The sequence below is a fragment of the Tursiops truncatus genome, chromosome 19, assembly GCF_011762595.2.
Source record: "Tursiops truncatus isolate mTurTru1 chromosome 19, mTurTru1.mat.Y, whole genome shotgun sequence".
NCBI lineage: Eukaryota > Metazoa > Chordata > Mammalia > Artiodactyla > Delphinidae > Tursiops > Tursiops truncatus.
The window spans coordinates 54,880,959-54,895,760 of NC_047052.1; the positions used below are offsets into that span (position 1 = coordinate 54,880,959).

At 56.0% G+C, this 14,802-nt stretch overlaps 2 protein-coding genes across 9 annotated transcripts in view; both read left to right on the plus strand.

Annotated features, from left to right (window-relative positions):
• The window catches only part of CDC42EP5 (CDC42 effector protein 5), a 64,960-nt gene extending 53,632 nt beyond the window's left edge, over positions 1-11,328 (plus strand). For 5 of the 8 annotated variants that reach the window (XR_012328079.1, XR_012328080.1, XR_012328078.1 and 2 more), the window contains 3 exons: positions 4,663-4,872; positions 5,748-6,335; positions 6,813-6,847. Coding sequence is in view for 2 of the 8 variants with exons in the window: in XM_019934030.3 (XP_019789589.1) it covers positions 6,794-6,955; positions 10,797-11,258 (624 nt within the window). In the remaining 6 variants the exon portion in view is untranslated. Of the gene's footprint in view, positions 1-4,662; positions 4,873-5,747; positions 6,336-6,648; positions 6,956-10,796 lie in introns of those variants that run through there. The other 3 variants (XR_012328083.1, XM_033845878.2, XM_019934030.3) reach the window with 3 other exon arrangements.
• Positions 11,329-11,420: 92 nt separating this feature from the next.
• On the plus strand, positions 11,421-14,442 carry LENG9 (leukocyte receptor cluster member 9). The gene has a single exon (XM_033845824.2). The coding sequence runs from the start codon at positions 12,387-12,389 to the stop codon at positions 14,097-14,099; it is 1,713 nt and encodes a 570-aa protein (XP_033701715.1). The 5' UTR covers positions 11,421-12,386; the 3' UTR covers positions 14,100-14,442.
• Positions 14,443-14,802: the final 360 nt, after the last annotated feature.

Here is a 14,802-nt window from a genome sequence, read left to right on the forward strand (position 1 = left end):
ATCTCCTGGCCCTTCCCTATTTCCTCCACTTTGCCAGTTGTGCCAGGATACTCATTTCCTTCACAGAACCTGCAAAGGATCCCAGGAGCTTTTCCTGCTGGGGTTGTAACCAGAGGGGGAGGGAACTGCAGATGGTCCTTTGGAAACATTGTTGGTTGTCCAGACCATGGGGAGGGGGGAGCTACTGGCATCTAGTTGGTGGGGCCTTGGGAACACCCCACAGTGCACAGGATGGCCCCCAACCCTCCCACCACAAAGAATGATCCAGCCCCTAGCGCCAATAGCTCCGAGGTGCAGAAACACTGGTCTATGTGTTTGTAAGATCCCAGCCCAGTTGGAAGGTGGATACTGCAAACTAATTTCATGGGGCTTGGATGAGATGAGGTCATTAAAACCTTATTAGTTAGAGTTATTTTCCTTTCTCTCTTTACAAGGGGGGGGGGGGGAGCGGAATTCCCTGGAGATCCAGTGGTTAGGACTCCGTGCTCTCACTGCCGAGTGCCCAGATTCAATCCCTGGTTGGAGACGAAGATCCCACAAGCCGTGAGGTGTGGCCAAAAAAAAGAAAAAATCTTTCCTTTCTCTCTTTACAAGGAGGATGTATTCAGGTATCATTTCTGTAACTAAAAATTACTTTACAAAAGAAGAAGCAAAAATAGCAGCGAATGTATCCAAACCAAGGAAAGAAAGAAAACTCCTTGCAAGCTGTGTGTGTTGGGGGGTGGGGGTGGGGATGCATTGGGCGCCAGCTCAGCTGGAAGGAGGAGGGAGCTCCAGAGACAGAGCTCACACCAGACTGGCTGCACTCCCAGGGCTCCCTCTGTTGGCACAGATCCTGTCTCCAGCTCTTCTTCTTTTTTTTTTTTTCTTTTTGGCCTCACTGCATGACTTGCAGGATCTCAGTTCCCTGACCGAGGATCGAACCCTCGCCCCCTGGAGTGGAAGCGTGGAGTCTCAACCACTGAACCGCCAGGGAAGTCATCTGTCTCTGTCTCTCTGTCTCCCTCCCTCCCTCGCTCTCTCTCTCACCCCGTCTGTCCCTACCCTCTCTGGCTTCCTCCTCTCTCCCGCTGCATCTAGATGAGGCTCTTTCAAAGTCCTTTGGGTTGTTGGAAATACTTCCTGATGGGAAAACCCGAACCCTGGGCCACTCCCCACTCAGCATCCTCTGCCCACTCCTGAGAAGCTGGGGAAATGCCCAAACTCCACGCATAGGTCACCTTGCTTGTGGTCTCTGCTCTCCGTGGCCTTTGGTAGAGGCCCTGCCATGCTGACTCCGTTTCCTCATCTGCTCAATGGACATAATAACAGCACCTGCCTCATAGGTTGATATGAGGACTAAATGAGGTAATAAGATGGAGTGCTTCGAACAGAGCCCGCACACAGCAGGTGTTCAGCAGACTCGTCCTGCAGTTCATCTGGGGCTGGGATCTGAACCAGCTTCCCCTCCCTTCCCAGCACAGCTGAACGCCTCACCTCCTCCACCCCTGCCTCTGCCTCACCCGGATCCAGGCCGGTGGAGTAGAGCCCCCGAAGCACCGCCCCACCTGTACACTGACCCAGGCTGCAGTCACCCCTCTATCCTTCCACCTGCTCCTTCAAGAGGCAGCCCCCGCTGCCCTGGGCTAAACCTTCCTCAAGTGCTCTAGACATGGGCTACCCGATACCTGGACCACTGGCCCCCAGTGGCTATTTCCATGTAGAATCAATGAAAATTAAATACAATTAAAATTTCACTTTCTCAGCCCCACTAGCTACATCTCAAGTGCCCAACAGCCACATGTGGCTACTGTACTGGACAGTCCCATCATTCCAGAAAGTTCTGTTGGACAGACCCTTTTCTTCCCTGCTCCTGGGGGTCCTGTCCTTTATAGAACCTACCTCTCCTATATCTTCCATCTCTCCTTCTGAGTCAGGGTCAGCCTGCCTGAGTTCAAATCCTGCCTGCGCAACTTTAGGGCTGCATTAGCTAAGTTCCCTAAAAGTTAAGAGACAAACCAAAAAACCCTCTCTGTGCCTCAGTTTCTCCATCTGTAAAGTGGGAATAATAATACCAACCCCCTCCCGCCCATAGAGTTATTGCAGAGATTAAGGTTGCATGTGGAAAGATCTTAGAACAGCTCCTAAAAAATTCTAAGCCCTTGATAAATGTTAGCTGCTATTACTGTTGTTATATACTTTCTTCCAAATGCTGAAGTAAGCTCAAGCCCCCTCTTTAAGTCTGTATGTAGTGGCAATGAATGAGTCCCAAAAGAAACTGCCAAGTGGGAAAAAGTGGTAGCCCAAAACCGTCCAGTAAAAGTTCCTTTGTGTGTTTAAAATGTGTGTTTAATATGTGTTTTCTTAGAGCACCATGTTGATCAGCTGTTCTCAACCCGGGGCAATATCCCCCCTCCAGGGGCCATTTGGAAGCAATGCTGGTCGTCTAAATCCTGGGGAGGGGGAAGCTACTGGCATCTAGTGGGTGGAGCCTTGGGACGCTGCTGAACATCCCACAGTGCACAGGATACTCCCACCACAAAGAACCATCCAGCCCCAAATGCCAAGAGCTCCGAGGTGCAGGATCGCTGGTCTGTGTGTTTGTAAGAGCCCAGCCCAGTTGGAAAGGGATACTGCAAACTAATTTCATGGGGCTTGGATTGGACAAGGTCATCAAAAGTTAAGTCAGAAAGAGAAAAACAAATACCGTATGCTAAAACATATTTATATGGAATCTAAAAAAAAAATGTTCATGAAGGACCTAGGGGCAGGACGGGAATAAAGACACAGACCTACTAGAGAATGGACTTGAGGACACGGGGAAGGGGAAGGGTAAGCTGGGACAAAGTGAGAGAGCGGCACGGACATATATACACTACCAAATGTAAAACAGATAGCTAGTGGGAAGCAGCAGCATAGCACAGGGAGATCAGCTCAGTGCTTTGTGACCACCTACAGGGGTGGGATAGGGAGGGTGGGAGACGCAAGAGGGCGGGGATATGGGGATATATGTATATGTACAGCTGATTCACTTTGTTATAAAGCAGAAACTAACACACCATGGTAAAGCAATTATACTCCAATAAAGATGTTAAAAAAATGTCTATGTAAAAAAAAAACCTTATTAGTTAGGGTTATTTCCCTCTCTCTCTTTACAAGGAGGATATCCTTTATGTAACTAAAAATTACTTTTTCAAAAAAGAAACAAAATAGCAGGAAGTGTATCCAAACCGAGCAAAGAAACCAAACTCCTTCTCTGACCCCTCCCTCTCCCCCCGGATATCCGTCCTGTCTTGCTCTCCTTTCTTTCACAGCAGACTCCCAAGTCCTCTGCACTTTTTCATCTCCTCACTCTCTCCCTCGCCTCCCCAGCCACAATCTGGCTTACGCCTGCCCAGCCCCCATGGGCAGTTCTCACTCTGGCCACCAGTCACCTCTGGCTTGCTATTAAATCCAGTGGATCTTTTTTTTTTTTTTTTTTTTAAATCAGACTGAGACTGCAGAGAGGGGACCTGTGCGTCCTTCCAGGGCTTCTGCAGCCCTTCTCTCTCCTCCTCCTTCACTTTCTCTGGCTGCTGCCCGGCCCTGGTCCAAGTTCCTTTCCCTTTTCTTATCTCTCAATGTCACCCTTCTCAGCTGCTTCATCCCAGAACCCTGCTCTTCCCGCACTTCAGCCCAGAACCAGCTACCTAATTTGCGGGGTGCATTGCAAATGAAAATGTGGGGTCCCTTGTTCAAAATGATTAATAATGTGAAGATAGAGCAAACCGTGAAACCAAGTGCAGAGGGCCCTTCTAGGCGTGGCGACCCCCAAGACTGCACAGGTCGCTTGCCCGTGCAGCCGATCCTGCTTTCCTCTCTTCTGGGCATGGCCTCTGGCATCTCTTGTACACCTGTTCCTCCTCCCAGGCTCTCCAGCTTGGTGGCCACGCCACCATCCCCCGGGATCTGCCTTCTGAGGGTCCTTGGGGTAGACAGAATGCACCTCTAAAGATACCCAGGCATGAATCCCTGAAACCGATGAATATGTCGTATCAGGTAGCAAAGGGACTTTGCACACAAGATTAAAGTTAGGGACCTTAAGACGGGGAGATTATCCTGGCGTGATGGTTCATTTTACTTGTCCGCCTGGCCAGGCTGTAGTACCTGGTTGTTCAACCAAACACTAACCCAGGTATGGCCGGGGAGCCGTTATGTAGGTGTGACTAACATCTATACCCAGCTGACTCTAGGTAAAGGAGATGGCCCTCGAGAATGTGGGTGGGCCTCACCCAATCAGTTGAAAGGCCTTCACTGCAAAATGGGGAAGAAATTCTGCCTTAAAGACCACAGCATCAGGGACTTCCCTGGCGGTCCAGTGGTTAAGACTCTGCCTTTCCAATGCAGGGGGCGTGGGTTTGATCCCTGGTTGGGGAACTAAGATCCTGCATGCTACGCGGCGGGGCTCAAAACAACCACCAAACCAAACCAGAAACAAAGACCGAGGCGTCAGCTCCTAGCCTGACTGAGAGTTTCCAGCCTGCCTTATGGAATTCAGGCTTGCCAGCCCTTAGCATTGCAAACTCCCAATTCCTTGACATAAATTATGTATACTTCTGTATTAGCTTGTGCTGATTACCAGGTCATATATGAATACATCTCCATTACCGATGGTGATATATGTATAACGCCTGTGTTTTCCAGGTGGGCCGAGCCAAATCACATGAGCCCTAAAAGCAGAGGAGCTTTTCTGGCTGGAGGGAGGAGGGAGATGGGGCAGGCCTGCAAATCAGGGACACCTGAAGCATAAGAGGGGCTCAACTTACCGTTGCCAGAGGACAGACACAGGGAAAACACCGGAAGGATGCAGGCAGCCTCTTGGAGCAGACCAGCCCCCAGCTGACAGCTCAGCAGGTACAAGAGTTTTTTGTTTTGTTTTTGTTTGTTTCTGTTTTTGATGAGATGAAAGCGTTTCGGGACTAGATGGAGGTGATGGTTGTACAACATTGTGAATGTACTAAATGCCACTTTATTTTTTATTAATTAATTTATTATTTAATTTATTTATTTTTGGCTGCGTTGGGTCTTTGTTGCTGCGTACGGGCTTTCTCTAGTTGCCAACTCTAGGGGCCACTCTTCGTTGAGGTGTGAGGGCTTCTCGTTGCCGTGACTTCTCTTGTTGCGGAGCACGGGCTCTAGGCACGTGGGCTCAGTAGTTGTGGCTCGCGGGCCCTAGAGCGCAGGCTCCGTATTGTGGCGCACGGGCTTAGATGCTCCGCGGCATGTGGGAATCTTCCCGGACCAGGGCTCGAACCCATGGCAGGTGGAATGTTAACCACTGTGCCACCAGGGAAGTCCCCTACATACCACTTTAAAATGAGTCATTTTATGTTATGTGAAGCTAACGTCAATAGAAAATAATTAAAACTTTTATTTTGTGGCCACGCCACGTGGCATGCAGGATCTTAGTTCCTAGACCAGGGATCGAACCTGTGCCCCCTGCAGTGGAAGCGTAGAGTCTTAACCACTGGACCGCCAGGGAAGTCCCTGGATTGTTGTCACTTTTTGTCTCTGTCCCACTCCTTCAAGATTCAGGGCAAGCCACACCTCCTTGTTATCTATGAAACTAACTCTCTCCCTCTCCGGCCCCAGCATCCCAGCCCCAGCGCACCGCGCGGAGCCAGCCTCCTCCCCGGGGCCCTCTACCTCCCCCAGGTCAGGCCCTCTGGCACACTGGCCGCTGAGGGATCTTCCTCACACCCACATCTGACTCTTCTTGTCGCCGCTAGGCACTGGCACTCGGTGATGTCATGACCTTTCTGTGGACGAGTCGCTCCCGGCAGGGATATTCATCCCGGGAACTCTCCAAAGCAGGGTGAGAGCTGCCCCTCCGAGGTCACATCCATCCTTTTGCTGGTCTTACTGCCTGACCTTGTCTGTTTTTCTCTCTCTCTTTCAAGCCCACACATACTCCCTCAACAGCTGCAATCTGGAAGAAATTATTCTTCTACACAGCCAGACTTCCCCAGTTTCAGGAAATTCCAGGCTGGCAGGGGGAGGGGCCGAGCTGGGGGCCGCCCTGTCCATCCATCCATCCCCCGCCCCGTCTGCCGTGTTCTCTGGGCGGGCGCACACCCAGTGCCAGCCTCCTCCCCTGGCCCACACTCAGCCCGGAGGGGCCTCAGCTTTTCCACCGCTACTTCCTAGTCCTTTAAATCCTAGAGACAAACTTTTGGGGGATAAGGAAGGCTGGGAGGGACCTACGCCTTAACCCTCTCTGCCCCAGACACACTGAGCTGCACTGGGCGTGACTCTGCGCCCCTTTGGGCTCCTACCATGGCCCCCGAGAGGGGCTGACACTTCAGATCCCGGTGCAGGTAAAGAAGGGACTCCATGCCAGGGTCTGCCCGGGTTGGGGCTCAGACTCCTGGGTCTGAGGGGGGAGGGGCCGGGGAGCTGGACTCCTGGGTCTGAGGGGGGAGGGGCCGGGGGCCTGGACTCCTGGGTCTGAGGGGGGAGGGGCCGGGGGCCTGGACCCGTGGGTCTGAGGGGGGAGGGGATGGGGGCCTGGACTCCTGGGTCTGAGGGGGGAGGGGCCGGGGGCCTGGACTCCTCGGTCTGAGGGGGGAGGGGCCGGGGGCCTGGACTCCTGGGTCTGAGGGAGGAGGGGCCGGGGACCTGGACTCCTGGGTCTGAGGGAGGAGGGGCTGGGGGTCCGGACTCCTGAGGCTAAGGATCAAGAGAGCTAGGAGCCAGGACTCCTGGAACCTAAGAGAGAAGGGGGTGGCACTCTGGGCCCGGCCGCCTGGGTCCTGGATGCCCCTCCAGGTTCCGTATGACACTTCCTTTGCCAGGTGAGATCCCGCCCGGAGGAAGAAGGAAGAAGGCGCGGGCCTGGGACTGGGAGGCGGAGGCGGGCTCCGAACCAAGAAGACGGGGTTCCCAGCTTGAGCCGGAGCCTGAGAGTTTGCCTGCCTGGTTCAGCGGGGACCACGAGGTACGGGGCAGTGGTGGCCCAGGGTCCCCGGTCAGGTCTGGAGGGGAGCCGGACAGCCGGCCAAAGGGACGGCGGCCGCGGCTGCTGAAATCCTGGGCCGCAGCCACGTGGCCTCAGGAAGCGCGCACTGGAGCCCCGAGGGGGTCGGGGGCTCCCAATCGCGGGTCCCCCTGCGCCGTCTGGGTCCCACCCTCCTTGTTGCCTGTCCCAAAGGGCTGAGGACCAGTCGGGCTGGATCTGCAGTGGGTTGTTATTTCCTCTTGGCGGGGCTGGGGCCCGGAGAGGACAGAGGTGAGCCAGCTGTGCCCCCCACCCCTGCAGCTGGAGCCTCGGCCCGGAAAGAGAGGGGGCGGGTGGAGGCGGGAGGAAGGCGGCTTAGCGAGTGCGCGCGATCACCGCGTCCCAGGGTCCCATCCTGGCTCCCGCTCTCTGCCTGCTTTCAGATTGTCACAACAGCAGCCCCTCTGTACAGAGCTTGGGCCTGTGACGGCCTTTTTCCGAGTGTGACCTCATTGCGTCAAGCACACAGCAAGGGAGATAGAGCCTTCTGTTCAAGGGGACACGGAGGCTCGGAGAAGTGGAGTGACTGGCCCCCGAGGTCTCAGAGCTAGCGAGGAGAAGTGGTAGCTTTCAAAAACAATTTTGAACTCGTTGTTATCTAGAATGGGAAAAAGCAAAGCAAACAGGCAAACACAGTCAAGGGTGTAGGAAATCCCTGGCCTTGATGTCAAAACATTATTTTCTCCATGGGTCTGCACACCCTATCCTTTGGGGGCTGTGAGCAGTATCACATCATCCTTTGACGCCGGAGTTCGTCTGCCTGGGTTCCAGATTCAGCCCCCAACATTTGCTACTGTGTGATCCAGGGCAAGTCACTTCACTTCTCTGTGCCTCAGGTGCCACCCACATCTGTAAAAGGGACAAAATAACAGCGGTCTCCCCTCACTGGGTTGTTCCAAGGATTAAATGAGTTCATTCATTTGTGTGAAGCACTTAGACCCCTGCCTGGCCCAGAATAAGTTCTCGGGAAATAGAATGTCAGCATCATGCGTGTACTCTACGACAACCCCTTGCAAACAGGCATTCTGATTTCCCATTTCTCAGGAGTAAACTAAGGCTTAAGGCTGAGGAAGTTAGTTCCGGGTCCCACAGAAAGGCAATGGCAAACCTGTTGTGTCTGGTGTCAGAAACCAAGATCTTAATATGCTGCTGAGCGCTGGAAAATGTCAGTGATGTCACCTTGTAGGGTGATAGGAGGATGGGATGAGGGGCAAGGTAGGGGGTGGGCAGGGAGAAGAGGCAATAGCTGAGAGCCGTCCAGGGAGGAGCCAGTTCAAGGGACAGCAGGCAGTGGAAGCAGTAACTCTGGGCTCTGGAGTCCCACAGAGCTGGCTTTGTGACCTTGGGCAAGTCATGTACCATCTCTGAGCACCTGTTTCCTTCTCTGGGACAGGGGAGAATGATCCAAAGTAGGACTCCACTGAGCATTTATTGAGCATTTGCTGTGCGCTGGCTACTGTGCTAAGACTTTCCATGGGCAACATCTCCCCAATTCTTGCCAAGAGACTGAATTATTATATGAGCGTCATTCCATTCTTGAGATGAGCAAGTGAGGTCAGAAAGGTTAAGCAATTTGCCCAAAGTTACACAGCAGTGGGCACAGTCAGATCCAAGTCTGGGCAGTTGGCTTTCTGAGTTCTGCTCTTTTGAACTATGAACCACTGCCTAGGGATAAGGGGTGCTGCTAGCTCTGAGACAGGATTTTTTTTTTTTTTAAACTGTGGATTGAGATTCATGAATGAGCAGAGGTCAGCATTAAAAAAGAAAAATAGGGAGTTCTCTGGTAGTCCAGTGGTTAAGACTCCGTGCTTCCACTGCGGGGGGGTGGGGTGGGGGGGGCGGGGGGGAGTGTGGGTTCGATCCCTGGCCGGGGAACTAAGATCCTGCATGGTGCAGGGTAAATGCATCATGCAGGCATTTATTTAGTTAGTTATTAAATAAATAAGAAAATAGAATTGAAACTGAGTGCCTAGCATGAGATAAGAGTAGGTCTCAATTCACAAAATGTTTGTTTCCCTTATGTGGGGGGGGGGGGGGTGGGGGTGTGGGTGGGGCAGGAATGGTGACTGTGTGCCAGATTGCAATAAAATATATTTATTCATCTAGGTTGAGGTCAGGGAAGTTTGAGAAACACGACAGAGGTGGTAAATCAAGACTGGTTTTTCCAGAAGTAACTGTAAAGTGTGCGTGTGTGTGTGTGTGTGTTTGGGTAGGGGAGAAGGGAGCTCTCAGAACATATCCATCTACAATTATTTCAAATCCTTTTGGCTTTAATTTTTCTCCACGTTATCACTGATCTTTCCCATGGTGCTGGTCCCTGAAAGGACAAGGCTGGCTGCTTTGCCTGCTTCATAGGATTTGATCTAAATTTTGTTCCACAGTTTTGTTTGGGAACACATGCCCCTCCCCAACACTATCAGTTGGCTGGCACTGTTAAAAATATAGTTTTCTTTGACTGAGTATTTCTATGCGTCCTGCAAGGAAGGTAGTGTCATTTTATCCATTTTCCAGATAGAAAACAGACAGAGAGCAATCACATAATTTATCCCAATTCATCCAGTTGGCAAAGGGTGGGGCTTCAATTCAAATGGAAAGGTTTTTTTAAAAATTGTTATTATTATAATAACAGTGACTGTTAAAACAAAAGTACAAGGTCATCAAAGTCCCTCCCAGAAGTTCCATAGAAACGGCCAAGTTCCAGGATATGGGCAAAGGTTGGCGGGCATATCTATTTACCATCGAGTCTGATGCAGTCATGTAGCTATAGGGTACCTAGTTAACAGTTCATGAGCTGCCCGTTTGGAATTTATGCCATTCTTGCCATGTTTTAACACAGGAAAATTTGCATGATTATTATTGTTACTCTTGTTTTCCAAGAAGTAAGACTTATATGTTTTTTTCAAAACCAGATTATTCAAATTATAAAATGCTGTGCAAATATATAGATTTCCCAGGCCCACCCTAAATCTCCCAAATTACAATCCTCAGGCCAGCCTACATGATGACTTTTGTATGTTCTAGGCAAAGCTTTCATGGAGATAATTATATATATATATATAATAATTATATTTTACGACTGCGTTGGTATAAAGGCAAACATAATCCAGACGTTTTAAAATAAAACACGGCAGCCCCGTCTGGGAAGGGGCTTCTGTACACCATGTGTTGAGGGGGAGGGTCTCATCTGTGCTCCCCGGGGTTTTGTGGGCTCTGCAGGCCCCAAAGGTGGCGGGGCTGGAGAGGAAGACCTGGGCCCGTGTCCCTGCCCTGCGGGAGCTGGGGACCAGTGGCCTCAGTAAAGGACAAGAGGTTCAAAAAAATAATAACAAAACGTTTAAACATGTGTGCGGGCCTCTAGAAATGTGGCGGGCCCTGGGCACTGTGTCTGTTGCACCCAAAGGACAGAGTCCGCCCTGTCTTCATGGTGGATGGCCCTGTGTTTAAGCTGGAGTTTCTGTCAAGTTTGGGAAGCAGTCCAAAAGGCTTGGTGAAGCATGTTGCTTGTTCTCTGACCTATAAAAGCTCAAACGTTAGTTCTTAGTGGAATTAACATATGGGCAGACCTAAATTTGAGTCTGAGATTTGAATCAAGCAGCTGTAACCTCGGACCTCTGGGAGCCTCAGTTTCCCCACTTGTAAAATGGGAGTGATCCCACCACCATCATCCTGTACTTATGGAGAGCATCCTCTGAACGGCGTGCTACGCCCAGGGCTGGGAACACGGAAGGCCTCGGTAGCGTCCTCCCGGGGTAGGCCGTGCTAACCCGTCCCTATCCCGCAGATGCCGGTCCTGAAGCAGCTGGGCCCCGCGCAGCCCAAGAAACGGCCGGAGCGCGGCGCTCTGTCCATCTCCGCGCCGCTCGGCGACTTCCGGCACACTCTGCACGTGGGGCGCGGCGGCGACGCCTTCGGAGACACTTCGTTCCTGAGCCGCCACGGCGGCGGGCCACCCCCTGAGCCCCGGCCGCCGCCCGCGGGGGCCCCGCGCTCCGCGCCGCCGCCCGCCGTGCCGCAGCCCCCGCCGCCCGCCCTCCGCGCGCCAGCGCCCGCCGACCCGCTGCTGTCCTTCCACCTGGATTTGGGCCCCTCCATGCTGGACGCAGTGCTGGGCGTCATGGACGCGGAACGCCCGGGCGCTGCTGCCGCCAAGCCCGACGTGGACCCCGGCCCCGGGGCGCAGCACCCTAGGGCCCGTTGCCTCCCCAACGCGGACCTCGAGCTGGACGACGTCATCGGCCTGTAGGCACCCCCATTCCCTGCGCCCTTACCGTCCAGCTCCCCACTTCTTTATACATAAACCGACAAGGTCTGTGCCCCGGGTTTTGTCTGTTTACTTTGCATGTGGGAAGGGGGGACGGGGAGGGGTGATGAGGTCCTGGCGCCTTTAAGAGCTAGGTATGTCACGTGGGGTTCCGGTCCCAGCCAGGTGGGTGGAGGTCTCAGGATTAACCTGGTGTAATGGGATGCGGCCCCTTTAAGAGAGCCAGGGGCGTGGCTGGGTGGTGCCCCTCCCAGGGGCGGGGTTCCGAAGTGGCCGCTCCCACAGCCTGGTTTTTTCAGCGGTGTTGGCTGCGCGTCGCCGCCGCCGCCGCCTGCCGGACGCGGTCCCGGGCCCGGCCTGACTCGCTCCCTCGGGCCGGCCGACGGCTGTGACCCCGTGAGCTCCGCGTCTCCAGTGGACCCAGCCCAGGCGAGCTGTCCTTTACCCCGGGAGCGGCCGCACAGGAAAAGTGGCCGGGAAGAGGCGTGGTCCCCGTAGAAAAGGGACGCCCCAAAGTTGTGTCATCCTGAGGGCGACAGTTGCGTCCCAAATCCGGGCTACGAAGTTCGTTCTGGGCCTACAGGCGTCCGGTTGTCCCGCGGAGGGCGAGGCCCAACGAATGCCCGGAGGGGCGTGATAGCACATGCAAATCATTAGGCGTGCGGGGTGTGCGAGCCCCGCTCGTCAGGGGCCAAGAGAGCGCGGGGCCGCATCGTTAAAGCACTGGACTAGGGACGGGGCCAGCTTCTCTAAGGAGCAAGAGTGGCGGGGCCGCACTTGTAAATCATTAGGTAGCGGAGCCAAGCTCACTAAGGGGCCAGAAGAGGCGAGGCCGCACCTGTAAGGTATTTGGGTTGTGGGGGCGGGGCCGCATATGTAAATTATTGGGTTGGGGCCGGGGCCACAGATAAAAACCGCTTGGCTGCAAGGGTCAGGCGCCTCCAGGGCACCGCGGAGGGCCGTCTCACGCGCGAGGTGCTTTCCAGGTCGGGGCGGGGCCTGAGCCTCGCCCGTGACGTCACAGCGGTGCCTGGCGCCCGTGCCGGCAGGACTGACCCAGGTGCGGGAACGGCCTGAACGGGGCGAGCGCGCCAGCCGCACCCCACTCCCATGGCGGCGGCCGAAGGGCCGGAGCCGCCCGTGGGGGCCCCCAGCGCGGAACCCGCGCCGCCGCCGGCCTGCCGCTTCTTCCTGGAGGGCCGCTGCCGCTTCGGTGCCCGCTGCCGCCAGCCCCACCCCGGGGCGCCGGCGCCGCCGCAGCCTAGAGGCGAGCCCGAAGCAGAGGCCAAAGCCAAGAAGACGCCGCTGCGCACGGCTGCGGCTGTCATCCAGCGCATCCGCTGGGACCCGCGTCTCGACCCGGCCGACTTTTCCGTGGGCTACGTCGACCGCTTCCTGGGTGTGCGCGAGAAGCCCTTCCTTTCCTTCTGCTGGGACGAGCCTCTGGCGGCGCTCGGGCCGGGCGTTCTGGCCGTGCCGCAGCACCGGGTGCGCTACTTCCGCTTCCGCGGCCGTCTGGTGTGGGACCGCGCCTCGCGTACGGACCTCGTCTTCGGCTCGGGCTTGGCTGCGGGCCGCGGGTCCACCATCCTGGACGCGCTCGACGGCGGGGATGCGCACGGTGTCGGAGAGGAGGGCGACGGCGAGGACGCGCACCAGACCGGGCATGCGAGCGACGGCGAGCACGTGCATGGAGCCGGAGGTGAGAGCAACGGCGTGGACGCGCACGGGACCGGGGGCGCGCACGACGGCGGAGACAGGGGCGGGGACGTGCATGGGACCGGGACCGGGGACGAGAGTGACGGCGAGGACACGTACGGGGCCGGAGGTGCGCTCAGCGGTGGGCACACGGCCGGGGCCGGAGGCGCACAGGACGGTGTAGCTGCGACCCGTCTTGGCACCAGTGCGGGAGGGCGCGTACAGCCAGCTTGGACGGGACTCCGGGCCGCCTTGGCCCCGGATGGCGGAGGCCCCGAAGCTGGGCGCCTGGCGTTGGCAGGGACGTTATCGAGGATCCAGGAGCGGGAGTTGGGCGGCCCTGGAGGCCAAGGTTCCCCGTGGATGCAGCCAAGAAGGGCGCTGAAGCCAGCCGCCGCCGCTGCCAGGGACCTGGAGCCCCCGGGTGGGAAGCTGCCGGCTGTGGTAGCCCCGGGAAGGCCCTCGGAAGGCCTCTCTGAGACGGAAGTGGAGTGGGGTCCCGGGGTCTGGCCCGTGGACGGTGGAGCAGCCGGGGCCGTGGGCCCTCGCCGGCCCCGCCCCACGCACTTCGTGGCCCTCATGGTGACAGAGGCTGAGCTGCAGGCCGGGGTGGCTAAGGTCCAAGAAGAACTGGTACGAAATGCACCAGCTTGCGCGGCGTTCACAGTGCCTGCTCAGGCCCTGCACCTGACAGTGGCCCTGCTGAGGCTGGCGGGCCCCGGGGAGGTGGCGGCTGCGGTCGACGCACTCAGAGGCGTGCTCTCGGACCCCGGGCTTCAGATCCCTCAGAGGCTCAGGTTCAGGCGCCTGGTGTTCCTGGGCTCTCGTGTGCTCTGTGCTCCCCCCGACCCTCCTTTGGAGAACATGGCCCAAGTGCTCAGCCAGAGGCTGGAGGCCGAGGGGCTGAGAGTGCTGCAGCCCTGCAGGGGGCTACACCCCCACCTCACCCTGGCCAAGGTGCCCCAGGGTTCCCAAGTCGGCCTCCCCAAGCCTGGGTTCAGCCCAAGGCAGGAGCTGGGGAGCCAGCCTCTGGGGAAACTCTGGCTGTGCCGCGTGGGGAGGTCAGGGGGCACCTACCAGGCCGTGGCGGAGATCCCCCTGGTATCTCAATGCCAAAAGAAATAAAGGCCAGGACCCAGACACCCAGAGGCAGTCTAGCCCGGGGCAGAAAGACAAAGCGTGCACGCGTGTTCTCTCTCTCTCTTTTAATTTTGGTTTCTCTCAAGCTTCCAAATGGTGCTCAGTGCTCCAAGGAAAGAATGAAGGAAGGAAAGGGGAGGGGGAGAGGAGGGGGAGGGGAGGCAAAGGAGGAACATCTGGAAAAAAAGCAGCCTGACAGTCCAGCTGTTTGCAAACTCATTGCACATCCTCCAGTTACATGGCAGAAGAGGGAGGGAGGACGGAAAAGAAAAGGGGAGGAAGAAAAAATAACTTAAATAAACACACACAAAAAGAAAAGAGAAGGAAACATGACGTGAGCTGGTGATCCATGAGGCGGGGAGGGAGGGTAACCGTTTTACCTGTGCTGAACCAAGGGAGAGCGGGAGCAGGAGGCGGCGGGAGGGAAAAGGGGGAAAAACCAGAAGAAACATTGGGGTGGAGAGGGGAAGAAGGGACACGGAGACAACTTAATACAACTGCAGACGAGGCAGCCCGGCCGTCGAGGTCCCGCGATGGCCTCCGGAGTCCTCAGTGCAGGCTGGCAGTGTGGATCTGGCGGTGGCGAGGCGTTGGCGTTTCTGGGGTCGGGGGCTGCGGGCAGGGCACAGTCTACGCGGCTCCCCTCGCCCCAAACACTGAGGCCCCGGAGGGCTGGGCAACAAGAGTC